Source organism: Myotis daubentonii, chromosome 1 (genome assembly GCF_963259705.1).
Source record: "Myotis daubentonii chromosome 1, mMyoDau2.1, whole genome shotgun sequence".
Taxonomy (NCBI): domain Eukaryota; kingdom Metazoa; phylum Chordata; class Mammalia; order Chiroptera; family Vespertilionidae; genus Myotis; species Myotis daubentonii.
In genome coordinates, this window is record NC_081840.1 from 147472412 (window position 1) to 147493510 (window position 21099).

The 21099-nt window shown below is 46.4% G+C and overlaps 1 protein-coding gene and 1 long non-coding RNA gene across 2 annotated transcripts in view; both read right to left on the reverse strand.

Moving 5' to 3' along the window:
• Window positions 1–17265, reverse strand: part of LOC132214567 (bifunctional 3'-phosphoadenosine 5'-phosphosulfate synthase 1) — a 121704-nt gene extending 104439 nt beyond the window's left edge. Inside the window, exons 1-2 of the mRNA XM_059661930.1 lie at window positions 17107–17265; window positions 6181–6295 (exon numbers count right to left, since the gene is read on the reverse strand). Of these exons, the coding sequence (XP_059517913.1) occupies window positions 6181–6295; window positions 17107–17166 (175 nt within the window). The 5' untranslated portion in view covers window positions 17167–17265. The remainder of the gene's footprint in view (window positions 1–6180; window positions 6296–17106) is intronic.
• Window positions 9492–16513, reverse strand: LOC132214581 (uncharacterized). Its single transcript, XR_009448325.1, has 3 exons — window positions 12444–16513; window positions 11901–12391; window positions 9492–10224 (listed from the first exon to the last, which is right to left on the reverse strand). It is a non-coding gene; the product is annotated as an uncharacterized LOC132214581 (long non-coding RNA).
• Window positions 17266–21099: the final 3834 nt, after the last annotated feature.

Below are 21099 nucleotides of genomic sequence, written 5' to 3' on the forward strand. Positions count from 1 at the left end.
ACCCCCGCCTCATTCCCCCAGCTAGTTTTCTTTGCTTTCTTTCTTCTAAACTCCAAGGGCCGGCCCTTCTTTTGCCTCTGCAACTTGTTTCCCAAGCCCACGCAGCCCAGCTGGCTCACCTCTTCCATGGCTCACTTCTTCTACCTCTGTAACTTTCTAAATAAATTTTTTCTTGTAAAAGTAAATACTAGTAAATAAAATAATACATCTACTAGCCAAGGAACTCCAAGGGTTGCCAGCAACCTCCATAAGCAAGGAGAGAAGCATGGAACAGAGCATACAGAAGGAACCAACCCTGTCAACGCCTTGACCTCAGACTCTTTACCTCCAGAACTACAAGCAGATAAATTTCTGTTGTGAGAAGCCACACACTTTGTAGTGATTTGCTTCAGCAGTCCTGGGATACTATTAACCCAAACCAATGTAAAAATACAAAAGAAAATTTATCTGAAATAAATCTGAGGAAAAGCAAACCATGCTCCAGGAGAATGGCAAACAAACCACCTAATACCTTGACAGATCCCAGTTAAACTACCAAATTGCAAGAAAAGAAAGAAATCTGGGCCTCCATTTCCAACATATATATATTTAAAAAAAGAAAGAAAATCAATGAAGGCAATAGAAGATTTAACAGCATAACCACCAAGCCTGATCTAATGAACATATTCACACATCAGAAAACTGTATGTTCTTTTCAAATATACATTTATGAAAACTTAATACATATAGGACCATAAAGCAAGTACCAAAAAATCTGACAGCCCAGCGAATGTGGTTCAGTGGGAGAGTGTCAACTCAAGAATCAGAAGATTAAGGTTTGATTCCCTGTCAGGGTACATGCCCAGGTTGTGGCTCCAACCCCCTAAGGGCTCATGCAGGAGGCAGCCAATCAGTGATGTTTCTCCATCACCAATGTTTCTATCTCTCTCTCCCTCTCCCTTCTTCTCTAAAATCAATAAAAATATATATTTTTAAAAAAGGAGTACCCGCCGAAACCGGTTTGGCTCAGTGGATAGGGCGTCGGCCTGCGGACTGAAGGGTCCCAGGTTCGATTCTGGTCAGGGGCATGTGCCTGGGTTGCGGGCATATCCCCGGTGGGAGATGTGCAGGAGGCAGCTGATCGATGTTTCTCTCTCATCGATGTTTCTAACTCTCTATCTCTCTCCCTTCCTCTCTGTAAAAAATCAATAAAATATATTTAAAAAAAAAAAAAAGGAGTACCCAATATCCAATATTCTAAAGATCAATTTTCTGCCAAACTGAGCTTTACATATAATGTAATCCCAAACTAAATCCCAATAGGGTATAGGGGAAATTGGGTAAACTGATTAAAAATTTTACATAATAATGCAGAGACAAAAAAAAAAAAGTCTTCTTATTCCTAATGAATAAGGTAAGCCCTGGCCGGGTAGCTCAGTTGATCAGAGCATCAGCCCGATACCCCAAGACTTCAGGTTCAATCCCAGTCAGGGTACATACAAGAAGCAACCAATGAATGCATAAATAAGTGGAACAACAAATTGATCTTTCTCTTTCTCTCTCTCTCTCTCTCTCTCTCTCTCTCTCTCTCTCTCTCTCCCCCTCACCCCCCTCCCTCTCTCCCTCTTGTTCTCACTCTTTTTCCCCCTTCCTCCCTCTCTCTAAAAAAAATCAATGAATAAATTTTTTTAAAAGAATAAGATAAAAGGACTTATCCCACTAGATTTCAAGATTCATAAAAATATAATAATTAAGACAATGTGGTAATAATAGGAGAATCAACAAGTATACCAATGGAACAGATCAGAGAGCCCAGAAACAAGTCCACACGTAAGTGGAAACTGATGATGGTTGGCACTGCAGATCAGATACCCTCATCAATATATGCATATGCTCTTGGGACAACTGATAATCCATATGGAAAAAAAATGGATCCCTCCCTCACACTACATACAAAAATCAACTGCAGATGGATAAAGGGCCTAAGTGAGAAAGGGAAAACTTCTAAAAGAAAATACAGGAAACATAATTCTTCAAGTATCCAGATGAAAAAGGAAAGCTCCTAAAAATAAGCGGGGGAGAGGAGGGGATCATATTTGTCTCACACAACTTTTAATACCGGAAGACAATGGAGAAATGCTTTAAGAATTCTGGACAAAGAGAGTATGAACCAAATATATATTTTGTGCCTCAGCTGGTTTAGCTCAGTGGACAGACCAAAGGGTGCCGGGTTTGATTCTGGTCAAGAGCCTGTACCTTGGTTGCAGGCTCCTCCCCGGCCTGGGCTCTGGTCAGGGCATGTGCAGGGGGTAAACCAATCAATGTGTTTCTCTCACATTGATGTTTCTCTCTGTCTTTCCCTCTCTCTTCCACTCTCTCTAAAAGATCAATGGAAAAATATCCTCGGGTGAGAATTAATAAAAGAAACAAACACATATATATATTTTGTTAAGACAAGCTGTTATAATAGACAGACATCCTCAAAAATTAAAATTCAGGGAATCCAGAATCTAGCAGAAAAGCATCTTACCAAAATTACCCTAACTAATAATAGAGAAACATGGTAATTAACCTTAACTTCGCTACCCTTCCCACTGGCTAATCAGCGAGATATGCAAATTAATCACCAGCCAAGATGGCGGTTAACCGCCAACTAAGATGGCGACTAATTTGCATACTGCAGGCAGGACGGGACAGCGCCATCCCGCCTGGCCCACTGCCATCTGGGCCTGCTATTTGTGACCCAGGTGGCAGGCGGCCCATATGGGAACAGACCCAGGGCTGGCGGCGGAACCCCGGTGATAGGCCACTGGCCACACCCACAAACGGCCCTGGGGGATGGGGGGACAGGTGCTAATGCACCGATCTTCCACTGGCCACGCCCACAAACGGCCCTCCAGGAGGATCCCCGACTGACCAGTGCTAATGCACCGATCAGTCACTGGCCACATCCACAAACGGCCCTCCTGGAGGATCCCCGACTGACCAGTGCTAATGCACCGATCAGTCACTGGCCACACCCACAAACGGCCCTCCAAGAGGATCCCCGACTGACCAGTGCTAATGCACCGATCAGTCACTGGCCACGCCCACAAACGGCCCTCCAGGAGGATCCCCGACTGACCAGTGCTAATGCACTGATCAGTCACTAGCCACGCCCACAAATGGCCCTCCAGGAGGATCCCCGACTGACCAGTGCTAATGCACTGATCAGTCACTGGCCACGCCCACAAATGGCCCTCCAGGGGGATCCCCGACTGACCAGTGCTAATGCACTGATCAGTCACTGGCCACACCCACAAACGGCCCTCCAAGAGGATCCCCGACTGACCAGTGCTAATGCACTGATCAGTCACTGGCCACGCCCACAAATGGCCCTCCAGGAGGATCCCCGACTGACCAGTGCTAATGCACCGATCAGTCACAGGCCACGCCCACAACGGCCCTCCAGGAGGATCCCCGGCTGACCAGTGCTAATGCACCGATCAGTCACTGGCCACGCCCACAAATGGCCCTCCAGGGGGATCCCCGGCTGACCAGTGCTAATGCTCCCGATCAGTCACTGGCCACGCCCACAAACGGCCCTCCAGGAGGATCCCCGACTGACCAGTGCTAATGCACCGATCAGTCACGGGCCACGCCCCCAACGGCCCTCCAGCGGGGATCCCGGCCTACTGGTGCTAATGCACTGATTTTCCAAATGCACAACCGGGCAGCCTTTGCCCTGCACGAACTATGCAGCTGGGAGAGGGGAGCAGGGCGGGAACTTCCCGGGGTTGACGTCAGGCAGCTCAGAGCAGAGTGCGAACTATCCCTCCTGGTAGCTGCTTGCTCATTCACTTACTCCTCATTCATTCACTCATTCACTCACTCATTATGCACTCACTCAGCAAACCCTCTCAGGTCCCTGGCACCAGGCCAGGCACTGAAGGTGAAGCAGGATAAGACAGAGCTATGTCCTCAAGATGTTAGTAATTCAGTAGGGCGAAGCAGGCACATGAACAAGGCAGTTGTATGCACAGATGCAGTGTACTGGGTTCTGTGAGGGATGTAACTAACGCCAACTTTGTTCTGTTGATGAATTGGGGCCTCGGGAGCCAGGCCACCCCAAGCCTGTAGGCCTGTGCCTAGGCCAGGAGTGGCCGGGGTTCCGGAACATGACAGAGGGTGCAGGTCGAGCTGAGGGGTCTGGCCCCACTCCTCACCCTCACCCCCGAGTGCACAAATTTTTGTACACTGGGCTACTAGTCCTAATATATAAAAAGCCAGGGGCCGTCATGACCAAAACTACTGGACTGATGACCGAACAGCAGGCTGCATGGGCGACAAGGCTGGCAGGGGGGTTAGTGAGGGACAACCAAACAACTGAACAGCAGGCTGTGTGGGGCAACCAGGCCAGCAAGGGGGAGCAGTTAGGGGTGACCAGGCCGGCAGAGGGGGGCAGTTGGAAGCGACCAGACCAGCGGGGGGGGGGGGGGGGAGTTGGGGGTGACCAGGCTGGTACAGGGGGCAGTTGGGGGCAACCAGGCCAGCAGGGGGGGGAGGGGGGCTAATTAGGGGTGACCAGGCCGGCAGGGGGGTCAGTGAAGGACAACCAGGCTAGCGGGGGGGCAGTTAGGGGCAACCTGGCTGGCAGGAGGGGGCAGTTAGGGATTACCAGGCCGGCGGGGGGGGGGGGCGGGGGGGGGACAGTTAGGGGTGAACAGGTAAGCAGGGAGGGCAGTTGGGAGCGACCAGGTCAGCGGGGGGGCAGTTAAGGGCAACCAGGCCAGCAGCGGGGGACAGTGAGGGATGACCAGGCTGGCAGGGGTGGCAGTTGGGGATGACCAGGCCAGAATGGGGGGGCAGTAAGGAGCGACTAGGCTGGAGGGGGGGCAGTGAGGGGTGACCAGGCCGCCAGGGGGGCAGTGAGGGTGATCAAGCCGGCAGGCAGGTGAGTGGTTAGAAGCCAGCCGTGAGAGGGATGTCCGACTGCCAGTTTAGGCCCAATCCCTGAGGGGGTTGTCCTGATTGGAGAGGGTACAGGACAACACCTGAGGGGTCCCATATTGGAGAGGGTACAGGCTGGACTGAGGGGACCCCCGCCCTCCATGCACACATTTCGTGCCCCAGGCCTCTAGTTTAACAATAAAACACGGAAAATTGAAACCCGACTCAAAGAAAGAGTTCATGAGTGAGCATGCCATGATAAAAGAACTGATGGTGAGATAAGTACTGAATTAATTTACTTATAGAATTCAAATACAAACAATTACAGAAATTTAAGATTTGAGAACAGAATGTTAAGTGTTCCAAACATGGGCTAAGAAAAAGTAGCAATTTAACAACAATCCAGTCTTAAAAATGAGGAGATGGGAAGATGTGAGAGTGTTGAATTCTTTCAGACAAAAACAAACAGAACTGTCTAACATTGAAACCAAAATGGAAACGTTGTTTTTAACAGTTAGCAAAAGTGTTTAGGGTTGGTAGTATCTAATGTTGACAAAGACACTGGAAAATGGACTCTCTTCCCACACTGTTAGTGGGAGAATAAATAGGTATAAAATCTAAGTAGGCAATTTGGTGAGATGTATATAAATTTTGAATACACATTTGTTAAATACACAATTCCTTGAAGAGAAGGTATCCATCATTTTTAAATCTATCTCCAAAATCTGCATGAATTTGCCTTCTCCCCAGCCTGCTATGGCTAAGCCCAAAGACTCTGGGAAAACCAACACAAGAACCAATCAGAGACAAAAGCTGAATGACAGGAATAAATTATCTCTATCACTCATTCTTTCTCTTCATATGGTTTACTTCTTCTTTTTTCTTTTGATGAATTGTCTTACATTTAATCGATCAATATTACAAAGTGTTCATGCTACATATAACCTCATAACATCCAGAAGTGTGGGTGCCTATAAAGGGGGGATTATTAGCTTCTTGAAGGCAGAATCCAGATCTTATTTTCATGCAAGTCTATAGAATGTAATGTCGTTATCAATTACAAGGTAGTTTTAAGATGCATCTATTTATTTTAACAATTCTTTAGGGGGGAAAAAAATTACCCAAAGGAAATAGGTTATTAAGCAACTTTGTCTGTTACATGTTATCACACTCCAGATACAAGAACTGACCTCAAAATTTAAATATGCTTACTCCTAGCTCAAGGTTGTTGATAACACTGCTTTTGAAATAAGCTGGTTTATTTGACTATACCTGTGAGCCAAACTGTGCAACCACGAAAGCCACCTCTGGTCCCCACCACCTGTCCTCTCTTGTTCCTGCTGACATGATGAGCTTGGTAGGTGACATTAGTTGCCCTCTGCATCCCCTGGAAAAAGGGGGGGGGGGGAAAGAAAGAATTCTTGTTCACTTGAATCTTTTAAAAGATAAACATATGGACTCTATAAAGGAGCGTCTTTCCATCCAGCTCTTCAACTTACAGAGATAGTCTTTTCTAAAATCTGCCTGAGAGGTGCCACAGTTCAAGATCTCTTTCCACAGCTCCCCCCTCCCCGTACCCTGCAGTACACCGGAGGAGAAGGCATCTCTGCCCATCTGAGTCTTGCTATCACTCACTGCCCGCACACACAGTTGGACAATTCTTTTAATAGGCACACCACAAAAACCACCCCCACCCATCCCCACCGATCACCTCATTAATAGATGTATTTCCAATATATATTTATATGTTCAATAACCACTTATAAAAATGATAAGATGGGTCTCCCGGCCCATTTCTTTCCAATAGGTTGATGAAGCAAACACAACTTTCCAGCTCTACACTTCCAATATCTTAAGCAAAATATACAGGGTTTCAAACACGGACATCTGCATCTCCTGGAAGCAGAGGCACCTCCTCCTCTTTTAGCTCCTAGGCAGGCTGCTGAGGAGGAGCAGACAGGAAATGGGGAAGCAACAAGGAGGTTGCCTACAAGTTAGTGTCCTACACTTGCACAACAGGTTTGACTGGGTCATTTTGTTTGGGGATATTTTTCCAAGTTACTTTGCTTTGGGGCAAAAAGAAACATGTAACTGGATGAATTTTAATTCATTTTAGCCCTATAACTTGTCTTCTGCTTTCCTTAGTAAATTGAGTAGAATGTACAAAAATTATCTGACAAGCAATAATCTCCTGAAGATACGGCTGAGAGAAAATATAGATAAGCAGAGATCTTTCTGCTTTAATCACTGGAAAAGAATGCTCCTACATTAAAAAAAAAAAAAAATTCAGGCAGCAAATATGGCAGTCTGGGTACGAGGAGGCTTATTGTTTATGTATGTTTGATACTTTTCAATAAAAAAATAAACTTTTAAAAATAAGGATGTGCCACATTCTCCTCCCTCCCAGTTCTTTAGAATAAATCAAAAAGCACTTTTTAAAACTACTGGAACTGCAAGGTGCTGGGAATATGCCTGAACTTCATAAAGCACCTACAGGCCACTTCCATATGCAATCTTCTTCTCACTGCCCTCCCCGTTTCATTTCCTTCTCCACCCATTCTAGATAAATCCTTCCTATAATTCTAACAGAAAAATATAACATGAGTGACGAAGGACCAAGAGTGAGTTAAGTTAGTATTTCCTTCCGACTCTACATTCCTCGTCTTTGTCTTCAATGGCTTCGTTACGTGTTACAGACCCTGTAACATTTACTACCCGTATCTTTGTTTATTTATAGACCCTTTAATGTTTTTAGGTGTCTTTTTGTGCATATATATTTTGACTTGCTTGGGGAGACAGATTAGGCACTCTGAGTGACATACAGTCCTTTGTTTTTTTTTTCCACAGTGCCCATCCTCTCTTCTGGTGCCTAGCCAGTGTTCAGTAAAGGTTAGATACAAGGCATTTATTTTACAGCATGATTTGTATTCTCTGCATAACATGCAAATGAAATGATGACTAAACCCTTCAGAAATCTTAAATCTAGCAGAACTGGGCAATTCATTTCAAAAGAATTGATGACTAAATGACTATCAGTCCTGTTGCTGGGCGAGACAGAGTCACATGGCCTCTGATGTCCCACTGCACCTTTGCTACACATTCTACAAACTGCTGTCCTCGTCACACACACAAGTGGCCCTGTGCTTCTTTCTGACCCACCTTAATTTCCACGTGAGCTGTTTTGTTATTTTAGCCACTCCCTATGGGGCAAATTAAGTTTTCCTACGACGACATTTAGAGAATGTCATGCTTTGCGACTTTATTACGATTTTATAAAGAACCCCGCATTTTTAAGTGAAATCTGTAAAGGCACAGAGCATATACCAAATATCAAGAATAATTCAGGACTTGCACTTCTCTCACCCATCCCACAATCTACCTTAAACTGACTGCTCAACAATGTCTCTCTCCAAAGAGAATCCCTGTAACAGGCACATTCCTTGTAAGTGCCAAGACATAATTTGGATAACACCGAAGAGACAGTAATATACCATAAGAAGAAACACTCAGCTCACAGAGTTATTGATGACTGAAACCTTTAGTTCAGTTACCGAAAACTGAAGTTAGTTTTTGGACGATACCAAGCCAAACAGCACAAGTGACGATCATACATCCTGAAGGTTGAGAAAACTTGAGAAGGCTACACGTCAGCCTTGCAACTACATGCACAAGTAGCAACACGGACTGCACGGCAGGAAGCGGCTCTCAGGCCCTACCCCAAACCTCCTGAATGGGAACCAAATGACCAGCATGCTTATCTGACCGCCGTCAACTGTCAGGCATGCTCTGCATATATATGTTGTCTCCAAAACTATTTTGTTTTAAAAACTAAATATATTTAAATATTTACTTAATAGATTTTTTTTATATCAATACCTTCAATGGAAGGGCCCTGGACAACCTCCAGGTGGGGAGCCCAGCCCTAAAAGATTCCTAGAAGTCAGAAATGAGGCTGGGACTACCTGTTCATTCATTCAGTATTGTTGATTGATCCCTTCTAGATACTGGGGACAAAAGAGAACATACATTTCAGGGAAGGACATTGACTACAAACAGATAAAGAAATCATTACATGGTCACAGACCGTTGCCTCATCCATGATAACAGCAGGACAGTCCCCACATATATGAAGGGAGTTCAGAGGCTGGCAGCCAAAAGCTCAGTAACTTCTACCGGAAGGCTGAAATTAACTATTACAACCATAAGTGCACAGAAAAACTTCTACACAATTGCTCACAGCAGCATTATTTGTAACTAGAGGCCCGGTGCACAAAATTCGTGCATGGAGTGGGGGTCCTCTCAGCCCAGCCTGCACCCTCTCCAATTCAGGACCCCTCGGGGGATGTCCAACTGCCAGTTTAGACCCAATCCCAGGGATCGGGCCTAAACTGTCAGTCGGCCATCCCTCTCACAGTCCTGGACCACTGGCTCCTAACTGCTCACCTGCTTGCCTTCCTGGTCACCCCTAACTGATCCCCCCTGCAGGCCTGATCGCCCCTCACTGCCTCTGCATGCCAGCCTGATCGCCCCAAACTGCCCCCCACCAGCCTGGTCACTCCCAACTGCCCCCCCTGCTGGCCTCATTGCCCCACACAGCCTGCTGTTCAGTCGTTTGGTCGTCCCTCACTAACCCCCTGTCGGCCTGGTCACCCCACTCAGCCTTCTGCTCAGTCATTTGGTCGTCCCTCACTGCCCCTCCTCCTGGCCTTGTGGCCTTACTCAGCCTGTTCAGTCGTCCATTCGGTCGTCTGTTCAGTTGTGATGGCCCCTGGCTCTTTATATATATATAGATGGCTCTTTATATATATAGATTATTATATAGGATAGCCAAAGGTAGAAATACTCATATGAACAAAGGGTGGTATATCCACACAGTGGAATATTCAACTATATAAAAGGTTGAACTACTGATACATGCTGCAACATGAATTAACCTTGAAAACAGAATGTTAAGTGAAAGAAAACACACACAGAAGGCTACATACTGTATTATTCCATTTATAGGAGTCCAGAACAAGGAAATCCGAAGACACAAAGTGTATTATTGGATGTCAGGAGCTGCAGGTGGGGGGAGCAGGAAGGTAGGGAACGATTACTAATGGGTATAGGGTTCCATTAGGGGTGATGAAAATATTCTCAAATTACATATTGGTGATAGTTGCACAACTCTGTGAATATACAAAGACACCACACTGAATTGAACACTTAACACAAAAGAGAGATAAAGACAAAGGGAAGGGATGCAAACATCAAAGAAAGTAGAGAGAATAAGAGAAAGCAACCTAATGCCTGCATTCTTCTGAAGTTAGAAATGAACTTCTATAAAATCCTATCTAATAAAAGAGAAACATGGTAATTAGCCGTACGTCCGCTACCCTTCCCATTGGCTAATCAGCGAGATATGCAAATTAACTGCCAGCTAAGATGGCGGCCGGCAGCCAGGCAGCTGGAAGCTAACATGAGGCTTGCTTGATTCAGTGACGGAGGAAACCAACGTTTCCTGCCTGCCTTGCCGGCCTCTGAGCTTGCAGTTTAAAACATTGTTACAAATATAGAAGCTAAACAAAACCCCAGAAACCAGCTTTTAGCCAGCCAGGATCTCAGAGCTGGAGTTGATACAGTGTTTCGATTATAGAACCCAAACAAACCAGATACCTGCTTTCAGCAGCAGAGGCCTCAGAGCTGGAGCCAGAGCTAAAGCTGGCCCAGAATAAAAACAAAGAAAAAAAGGAGCAGTTGGGAGCTTCAGTCACCCGCCAGCCTGAAAACAGCCCTCAGCCCCTCACTCAGACTGGCCAGGCACCCCAGTGGGGACCCCCACCCTGAAGGGTGTGTGACCAGCTGCAAACAGCCATCATCCCCTCACCCAGGCTGGCCAGGCACCCCAGTGGAGACCCCCACCCTGAAGGGTGTGTGACCAGCTGCAAACAGCCATCATCCCCTCATCCAGGCTGGCCAGGCACCCCAGTGGGGATCCCCACCCTGATCCAGGACACCCTTCAGGGCAAACCAGTCGGCCCCACCCATACACCAGGCCTCTATCCTATATAGTAAAAGGGTAATATGCCTCCCAGCACCAGGATCAGCGGAGCCACGAGGCCTCCCGGCACCGGGATCAGTGCCCAAACCCCCTGATTGCCCTGCGGCTCTGTGTGTGACAGTAGGCGGGGCCACAACCTCCCTATCCGCCCTGCTCTGTTCGTGACAGGGGAAGGCGCCCCAACCCCCTGATCAGCTCTGCTCTGTGCCTGATAGGGGGGAGCTCCCCAACCCTCTGATCACCCTGCGGCTCTGTGTGTGACAGGGTGTGGCACCCCAACCCCACCCCCACCCCCCCACCCCCACATGGGCCCTGCTCTGTGTGTGATGGGCTAAAGCCATAACCTCCCCATTGGCCCTGCCCTGAGGGTGACAGTGGCGGCGCCCCAACCCCCTGATCGGCCCTGCTCTGTGGGTGATAGAGGGCGGCGCCCCAACCCCTTGATCGGCCCTGCTCTGTGTGTGACAGGGGGCAGTGCCCCAACTCCCCTATGGGCCCTACTCTGTGCGTGACAGGGGGGAGCTCCCCAACCACCTGATTGACCCTGCTCTGTGCATGACAGGGTATGGAGCCCCAACCCCCCTGATGGGCCCTGCTCTGTGCGTGACAGGGGGTGGCGCCGCAACCTCCCCATCGACCCTGCCTTGAGTGTGACAGGGGGCGGTGCCCCAACCCCCCAATCGGCCCTACCCTGAGCGTGACTGAGGGTGGCATCGCAACCTCCCGATCCACCCTGCTCTGTGCATGACAGGGGGCGGCGCCCCAACTCCCCAATCGGCCCTGCTCTGAGCCCGACCAGGGGCTGCACCTAGGGATTGGGCCTGCCCTCTGCCACCCGGGAGCAGGCCTAAGCCAGCAGGTCGTTATCTCCTGAGGGATCCCAGACTGTGAGAGGGCACACACAGGGCTGAGGGACCCCTCCTGCCCCCCGAGTGCACAAATTTTTGTGCACCAAGCCTCTAGTAATGTATAATATCTTCACTAGTTTACTCACTTAGTTTTACTCACTTATTTGGTAAAGAACTGTGTCCTTAGGAAAGGATATTTCACTAAAATGATTGCCTCTTAGGTAAGTAACAAAAAGAAGCATTATACTCTTCATGTGAACTAATTACTTAGTAATGTGTTTTTAAAACAATTCAGGGTTGGTGTTTTATTGTTGGTATGCTCTGGGTAATTGATCCATCTCAGAGCAAGAGATGGTAACTTCCAAGTGAGTGGAAAAGGGAATTCTAGTATCAATTGGATTTTATTTTAAATTACTACTTTTGCATTTAAGTCTTGCATAACATTTTCCCCTTTTGTTAAGTCAAAGCCGAGAGTAAAGCAAACTTTCTCAGCTTCATAAATAATGACTTTCTGGCCCAGATAATCTACTGTTGAAACTATCGTGTGCATGTAGAATGTTTAGCAGCATCTCTAGCCTCTACTCGCCAGAGGCACCTTTAGCCTCTACTCGCCAGAGGCACCTCGAGCCTCTACTCGCCAGAGGCACGAGCGTATGCACAGGGACACACACACACACACACACACAAATTGTAACAATCAAATATGTCTCCAGATATTGCAAAATGTCCCTGGGGGTGGCAAAATTTTATCTGGTTGAGAATCACTGGTAAAGACCTAGTCCTCAAAATTCTATGTAACAAAGCCAGGCTGGGGAAGTTTATTTCACGTTTCAAATTTAGAGAAGCAACTGTGCTAAGGGGAGGCTAACAATGCTGGGTGCCCTGCGAGGAGCCAGAACTCAGAATTGCCTACAATCCTGACAGTAGCCACTATCTCTTGAAATGTCCTTGTCCTGGTAAGAAAGTAAAGATAAAACCAAAATACAAATATACATAGATAAGTAGGAAAAATGTTGGCACCCAGCCCAAAGTGACAATCTAGACCTGCCCTGTTGTTCTGAGATGATGAAAATGGTCTATACTGCATGTCCAATACAGTGGCCAGTAGCTACATGAGGCAACGCAGCACTTGAAATGTGGCTAGAGAAACTAAGAAACAGAATTTTTTATTTTATTTAACTTTGGCTAAATTTTAAGTTGCCACAGGTGACAGGTGGCTACCAGATTGGACAATACAGAGCTAGACCTTGCTATCATTCTTCTTCTGTTGTTGTTAGTCAACATTACAGAGTACATTCTTGGTGCCCTAGGCCAGTGGTTGGCAAACCGCGACTCGCGAGCCACATGGGGCTCTTTGGCCCCTTGAGTGTGGCTCTTCCACAAAATACCACGTGCAGGCGCGCACGTACAGTGCGAAGTTGACTTAAAACTTTAAGTAAAGTTTATTAAGTTAATTTTAGGGAACGTTGTGGAGTGAAAGAAGATGTAGTGTTGAGGATTGAGAAAGGTATGTTGAGATGGTTTGGACATATAGAGAGGATGAACGAAAGGAGATAGACGAAACAAGTATACAAGACAAGTGTGGATGGGAGAGTTGGAAGGGGTCGACCTCAGCGAACATACCTCAATCAGATTGAGGACGTTTTTAGCAGAGGCCAGCTTAGGAGTACCCTAATTAAGTTAATAACAATGTACCTACCTATAGAGTTTAAGTTTAAAAAAACTGGCTCTCAAAAGAAATTTCAATCATTGTACTGTTGATATTTGGCTCTATTGACTAATGAGTTTGCCGACCACTGCCCTAGGCAGTTTGGCTCCATGGATAGAGCATCAGCCTATGGACTGAAGGCCAGGTTTGATTCTGGTCAAGGGCACATATCTTGGTTAGAGGCTCCCTGCCCTGGTCGGGGGCATGCAGGAGGTAACCAATCGATGTGTCTCTCTCACATAGGTCTTTCTGTCTTTCTCTTTCCCTTCTACTCTCTCTAAAAATCAATAGAAAAAAATATCGTCAGGAAAAAAAAGAGTACATTCTTGGCAAAAAGTCCAGCTTTTCCTCTTTGGGCAATTATTCCTACAATATCTCCCTGGCTTCTAGGATGGGAAGATCAATACCTGCCCCTGACAACAGCCAGGCCCATGCTCCAAAGAATGACTATACAGGCCTCTCGGTTGGCCTTCAATATGCTGTGTGTTCCATTCCTGCACTCATTTCATTTTTGTACTACCTCAGTCTCCCCCAAAATCCAGAATGGGCAGCTGGCCTTCGATGAAAGGTATCTAACAGTATAAGGGGCAAAAGGTTCAGAAAAGGTAGAACTAGTAAAGGGAAAATTATCTCATTCATTTATTTGTTGCTTTTTAATTAACAGTCTCTCAAGTAGAATGTAATATCCGTGAGAGCAGAACCCCTTTCTGTTGTTTTACCACTGCATCCCCAACATGTGGAACAAAGCATGTCCCAGGCATGTCCCAAGGCACGTCCCATGCATACCTCAGAGATATCTCGGGTTTGGTTCCAGGCTACCACAATAAAACCAGTAACAGAAATGCTTGGTTTCGCAGTGCACATAAAAATTATCTTTACACTACAATGCAGTCTATTTAGTGTGCAATAGCATTATGTCTAAAAAAAACTGCATAAATAATTTAGGAATACATTATTGCTAAAAATGGTAACCATCAACTGAGTCTTCACTGAGTAATAATCTTTTTGCTGAAGAAAGGTCTTACCTCAATGTTGATGAAAACACAGTGTCTGTGAAGTGCAATAAAATGAGGTATGCCTGTAATTCATTTAAACCTCATTATAACCCTATCTGTTTTCCAGGGCTTCCACATCTGGAACAATGTCTAATTTCTCCAGCACACGGTCTTCCTGGAACACCAGTTTCATCATGTAATAGGAACATTAAAGATGTATGGGTTCTTCAAATTAGTGTCACTCTCAATCCTGGAAACACGGTGGGTGTTCCCTACTGGGGCAAAAAAGACTTACAAGCCCCTGAAAATGAAAAATTCTGGCCTCATCAAAAATCTCCCACAGAATGCCAGGCCAGTGTGGCTCAGCAGTTAAGCATCAACCTATGAACCAGGAGGTCACGTTTCCATTTCCGGTCAGGCCACATGCCTGGGATCCATAGAGTAGGGCATGCAGGAGGCAGCCAATCCATAATTCTTTCTCATCACTAATGTTCCTATCTCTTTCTCTCTCCCTCCCTTCCTCTCTGAAAACAATAAAAATATGTTTTTGAAAAAATGTAATAATAATATATATATTTTTAAAAATCTCCCACAGAATCAAGTCTTAACACTAGGAGTAAACATTAACAACTGCATAACCTAGTCCTAGCCAGTTTGGATCAGTGGATAGAGCGTCGGCCTGCGGACCAAAGGGTCCTAGGTTCGATTCTGGTCAAGGGCAAGTACCTTGGTTGCAGGCTCCTCCCTCGCCTGGGCCCTGGTTGGGATGTATGCAGGAGGCAACCAATCGATATGTTTCCCCCACATCAATGTTTCTCTCTGTCTTTCCCTCTCTCCTCCACTCTCCCTAAAAATCAATGGAAAAATATCTTCGGGTGAAGATTAACAAAAACAACTGCATAACCTAGTCCCAGCTTATCAAATTTTATCTCCACTCCTCAACAAAAACTCTCCAGAGTACTTAAACTCTTAGTTGGTCTTGGACTAAAAAAACAATTCTTATTCCCAGCCCTTATTCACACAGCTCCTCTCTGCCTCAGAAATTTGAATACATTTCTCTTTTGTAAACCCTCCCCAAAACACCCAGGCTAAATTAATCTCTCCTCCAAATTGAAAAAAAAAAAAAAATTGTCTTACACCACGACTGTGGTCAAAATGACAAACTCGTCACCTGGCAAGGTCATTTACAACCCCAATCAGGCCATGAGCAACCAGAATGCAAACACTGAGTCCCTCATTTTTCATCTTTTCTATTTCTGGCACAGGTCTCTACAAAAAAATATGCACTTGTTTGGCAAGTGGAATAGTAAATAAATGAGCAACAGATGGTGTAACTGAAATTACCTTTAAATACTTTAACTGAGTCCCCTATGTCCCTAACCAGGAAATACTCAGGGTAACAGGGGCAGAGTCAACAATTTTATGACACTTTGTTGCACTTTCAAATTATCTTCTTTACTCTTCAAAATAACCCTGTGAGGAACACACTATCATACCCTTCTTTAGTCAATTGAGGTTTAAAGACGTGAAGTTATTTTCCTCAAGATCACACACTAGTAAATGGCAAAGCTGGTACCGGAGACCAGGCCAGTCGTCCAGTAAGTGCTCTTTCCAATGTTCGAACCCGCCTTCCCTTAAAACCTAAGGAAAAGATAATAACTAAAAGGAGAAAGCAATCAGGTGAGCATCCTTGGCAACAACAGATATGGAAAACGACTGACTGCAAATGAATATTTGCCTGAAATGATCTGCAAAGGCTGCATTTAAACCTCATGATTTTTTGTTGCACTGGGAAATAAAAATGTCCACCTAAACCTAAAACCAGCGCCTTTTCAAAGAGCCAAAGTGGACACCACCTCCCCACCCCACCCAGAAGGGCACTAATGAGTTTGGATTAAGGCTGTTTCTTACCAAAGAATAAGGAAGGAAGCAACCTAAATGAGGACACACCATCCGACCATCAAAGCCGACTGGCTGTCGTTGCTAAACGTTATAAACCATGAGTCTGCCCACACCTTACCGTCTCCAGGAATCGAGTCTTGGAACTCCATGTAATGTTAGACATTCCCATTTTACACCGAGCCACAAAGAACCTCAGTTCAGTGAATGCTCAACTCATGAATGGATACATTGTTGGGCACCCTCTCTTCACACCGAAGCGCAGAGATGGAAAGACTTGGAAATGGACACAACGCTGGGTAACTGCGCTGGCAGAGCCAAGAAAAACCAGCAGCTCACCCAAAGACGCCCGCCTCCGCCTCCGCCTCCGCCCTCTGCAGACCTTCACGCCACTCCAGGGGATGCAACCAGCTCCCCTTTCAAAGGTGCAGGTTTCGGCAGCCGCCGGCTCTCTCCGCAAAGACTTTAATTCGAGGTCTCCTCTGAGCCGAGGAACCGGGGAAGAGGACGTTCTTCCCACTGAGGGCGGGTCGGACCGCAGCACGGCCAGCCCCCGACCCGCACCACCCACACCCGGGTTGGACGGCGCCGCGGCCTCTGGTACCCATCCCCGGCGCTCCGGGGAGGATGCAAAGGAGGCGGAAGGCAGGCAGGGGCTCCGGAACCAGCGGCAGCCGGAGGCTCCCAGCCTCCTCGGTCCCCACTCACCCAGTTCTGCACGTTGTTGCTCAGCTTGACTTTCTTGTACAGGCTCCCGGGTCCCTCCATGGCCGCAGAGCGCGCGCGGGTGCCGGGATTCTCAGCGCCCGGAGGCCGACAGGAGCAGGGAGGGCCGGCGGGGCGGGGCGGGGCGGGGCGGGAGGCGGGGTCACCTGGCGCCGGCGCCCGCGCGCGCGCAGACGTCCGCTCGTGCTCGCGACTCCGTCCGCCCGCTAGCGTGTCAGGGCCGCTCGCCCAGGTCCAGGGCGGAGGTATGTGGGGCGGGGCGAAGCGGAAGGCGGGACCAAGGGAAGGTTGGGGGCGGGGCTTCGAGCGGCCGCGAGGCTCCTCCCTCTTCATTCTCAGGAAGGGACGGGGCCTGGGAAAATCACCCTGGGACGCCCAGACCTCTGGGTCTGCCTTGCGCTGCGCCTGCGCGGGGGCCTGCCGGGGTCCAGGGAGCCGGCCGCCTGGGGAATGGCTGCTGGCTCTCCGCGCCAATGCTCTTGGGAGAAGACATGGATGTGAAATTCTGCCCTTCTGGCTTTTCCTCCAAAACCTGGCTACCAGCCTCGTGTCCACCCAGTCTGTGCCCTTGTGAGCCAAGGCACATTTAAAAATGGATTTTCCATGCTTGCAAAGGGAAGGATTGATTCACTGAACTTACTTTCCACAAGTTCCTCTTCACTTTAACCCTCTGCTCAACGCATAATTATGTTTACAAAGTTGATGCGCCATCTCTGGACATCCATAATTAATATCTCGACTGGGCTTAGAGGTTATTTGCAAAGTGTCCTCCTTCCCCCACGATAATGGAGAAACTATAATGGAATAAGCTGCTAAGAAACTCACTTCAATAGGCAGGAGGCCATTAGGGAAGTGGGGCCTCTGAACATTGTGCCTCGGTTCTCAGAGCTGCCATAAGTCACTAACCTGTTGCTAACCTCTGCTCAGGGCTGAGCCATAAACATGCAGTGGTTCTCAACCTTCCTCATGCCGCGACCCTTTAATACAGTTCCTCATGTTGTGGTGACCCCCAACCATAAAATTATTTTCGTTGCTAATTCATAACTGTAGTTTTGCTACTGTTATGAATCGTAATGTAAATAACTGATATGCAGGATGTATTTTCAGGGGTCGCGACCCACAGGTTGAGAACCGCTATGAGAGCAACTGCTGCATGGAAATGTATGGACTTTCCTTCTTCCTTGTAGTTTTTCCCTCCCTCATTTGCATATTGGAACTAGCCATCCCTGTTAACCGAACTTTCACTTTCATGGAAGAATTACACTGTGGTTTCTGCCTTTGTAAACCTTGCCTTCCTTTGTTCTCGCCAGAGCAGTTTGCTCCCTGAATCTGAGTCTCTCCGATTCAAAAAAAAAAAAAAAAAAAAAAATGATTTGTTGTTGTTGTTGTTGTTACAGCCTGAACCTCTTCTTTGGTTAACACCCGCTTGGAAACTTCTCTTCACATCAGATTTCTGTCCAGTACTTCTCACTGATCAGGCTGAAAAGGTACCTCTATATTATTAGCTTCTCAGGAAATCCTTAGAGACTGAAATTCAGTCTTAAGAGGGCTGCATGTTACCTTAGGGCAGTGGTTCTCAACCTTCCTAATGCCACGACCCTTTAATACAGTTCCTCATGTTGTGGTGACCCCAATTTCTTTGTTACAAATTGAACATAATTAAAGCATAATGATTAATCACAAAAACAATGTGTAATTATATATGTGTTTTCCAATGGTCTTAGGCAATCCCTGTGAAAGGTCGTTCGACCCCCAAAGGGGTCGCGACCCACAGGTTGAGAACCACTGCCTTAGGGTAAAATGCCCACCTGTGGAGAACATTTTCAAGTTCACCTAGTTATTGCAGGGCTAGTTCATAGGATGAGCTAGAGGGTATGGGGGAGCTTCCTCCATGAGTTATCTCCTCTCCCATCGCCATGACTCTTAGTGCTTCCCCACAGCTTGCCCCTGGCACCAAGATAGTTAATGTGAAGCTCTGCTCCTCCATAACCCCATTCCCTCTCCCCTCAATACACATACCCCAATCTCTAAAACCTGAAGCTGCTACCTCTTGATAGCTAGCAAATACACTGAATGGCCAGATTATTATGACCACCTGAAGTTTGTAGGCAAATTAGCTATAATTTCCCACTGAAGTTGCTAGAGAGCCAGATCATTATAAACATCTGAATAGCACAACATACCCAAGTATCATTGCTGATCAAGTTCATCCTATCATGTTGATGGCGTATCCCAATGGAGATGGCTTCTTCCAACAAGACAATGTGCCATGCCACGGTGCTCGTATTGTGCAGGAGTGCTTTCAAGAACATGAGGGAGACTTTACCTTGCTTAGGTGGCCCCCACAATCACCAGACCTCAATCCAATTGAGCATTTGTGGGATGAAGTTAAAAGAGCCATCAGGCAGCTGGTTCCACAACCATCAAATCTCACAGAGCTGGACAGTGCTATTCACCATGGTGTCAGATTCCTCGCATCACCTTTCAACATCTCGTGGAGTCAATGCCAAGAAGAATTGCCACAGTATTGAAGGCAGAAGGTGGCCCAACGAGTACTGATGGAGTGGTCATAATAATCTGGCCACTCAGCGTAAGTCCCCTGTTTGTTTACTAGACTACAACTATCTCAAATTAGGCCTTTCCCATATCCAACCTGAATCACCGCCAAGCCCCTTAACTGCACATCCTCCCACCGGTGCAGCTGCTCTGCCACTCACAACATTCTTAAAACTTCTGTCAGAGTGATATTTCTAAAAGTGAAATTTGGAATTGTTACTAGACCAATTAAAATGTCTGTGGTTCCCTATAGCTTTTTCTATAGGACTCTTAATCAAGGATCTGTATACAGAATTGAATCTCAGTATAATTCTGAATTCTGCCAACAATAGCAATGAGCTTGGAAGAGCATTCCAAGCTTCAATAATTTAATCAAGGACAAAGATTATCTTTAAGTACCTCACTATATGTAAAACATTGTGTTAAAAATTTTGATATGTTAAAATAAATGAGTAGTGACTAATGGGAAGCAGCGCCAAACACGGTGTATATTCTTTTCCCTAGATTCTTCCAGCATAATTATGATGAGATTTACCTATGTTGCTGTGCATATCAATAGTCCATTCCATTTTATCGATGATTAGTATGCCATTGTACCATGTCATGCTTTTGTTAAATTAACGTTTGTTAAGTAGAGCACAGGATGCTGGATAGTGAGTTGCCAACAACGGACCACAAGAGAAATTGAAGTACAGAAGTTTATTACTCACAGTCCTGGCGGAGGTACACAGCACACCTTCAGGAGCTACATGGGAGGTGAAGGCAGGGTGCAGACAGAGAGAGGGATAGGACCTGAAGCATATGCCTTTATGAGTCTCCGCTAATGGATGCTCTGGGTTTCCCAAGCTAGTGACAAATTGTTCAAGCCAAGCTAACAAGAGCAGAGTTTAGAGAAGCTCCGTGGGGTTCTCACCTAAAACGCATGCAAAGGGAAAGTCTTGGAGGCAGGGGAGAGTGATGATCACAAGAGCTGTCGAGGAAGTCATATCCAGAATTTGTATTTGCTTGTGACTCAGCAAGCTATTATCTAGAACAGCAATTTTCAACCCTTTTCATCTCACAGCACACAGAAGCTAATTACTAAAAACTCTGGAATACACCAAAAATATATAGATTTTGCCAATCTGACAAAAAATATATAATTTGATTGATTTACAGTGGATGACCATTGTCTTTTTATTATTATTATTTGAAATCGAAGGGAAAAGAGATCAGTGCCCCTGTCTAAATAGTCAGATATTGCGTGTTTTAAAAAATTTTTGAGGCACACTGGTTGAAAATCTCTGATCTAGAGTGTACAATTGCATAAGGAGGCTAATGTCAGCTTAAGGCTCCCACAGGCACTTGGCCAAACAGAATGGATGCTGAAGTAGCAATATCATTGAGTAGCTTAGCGAAACTCGACACATGGATATACCA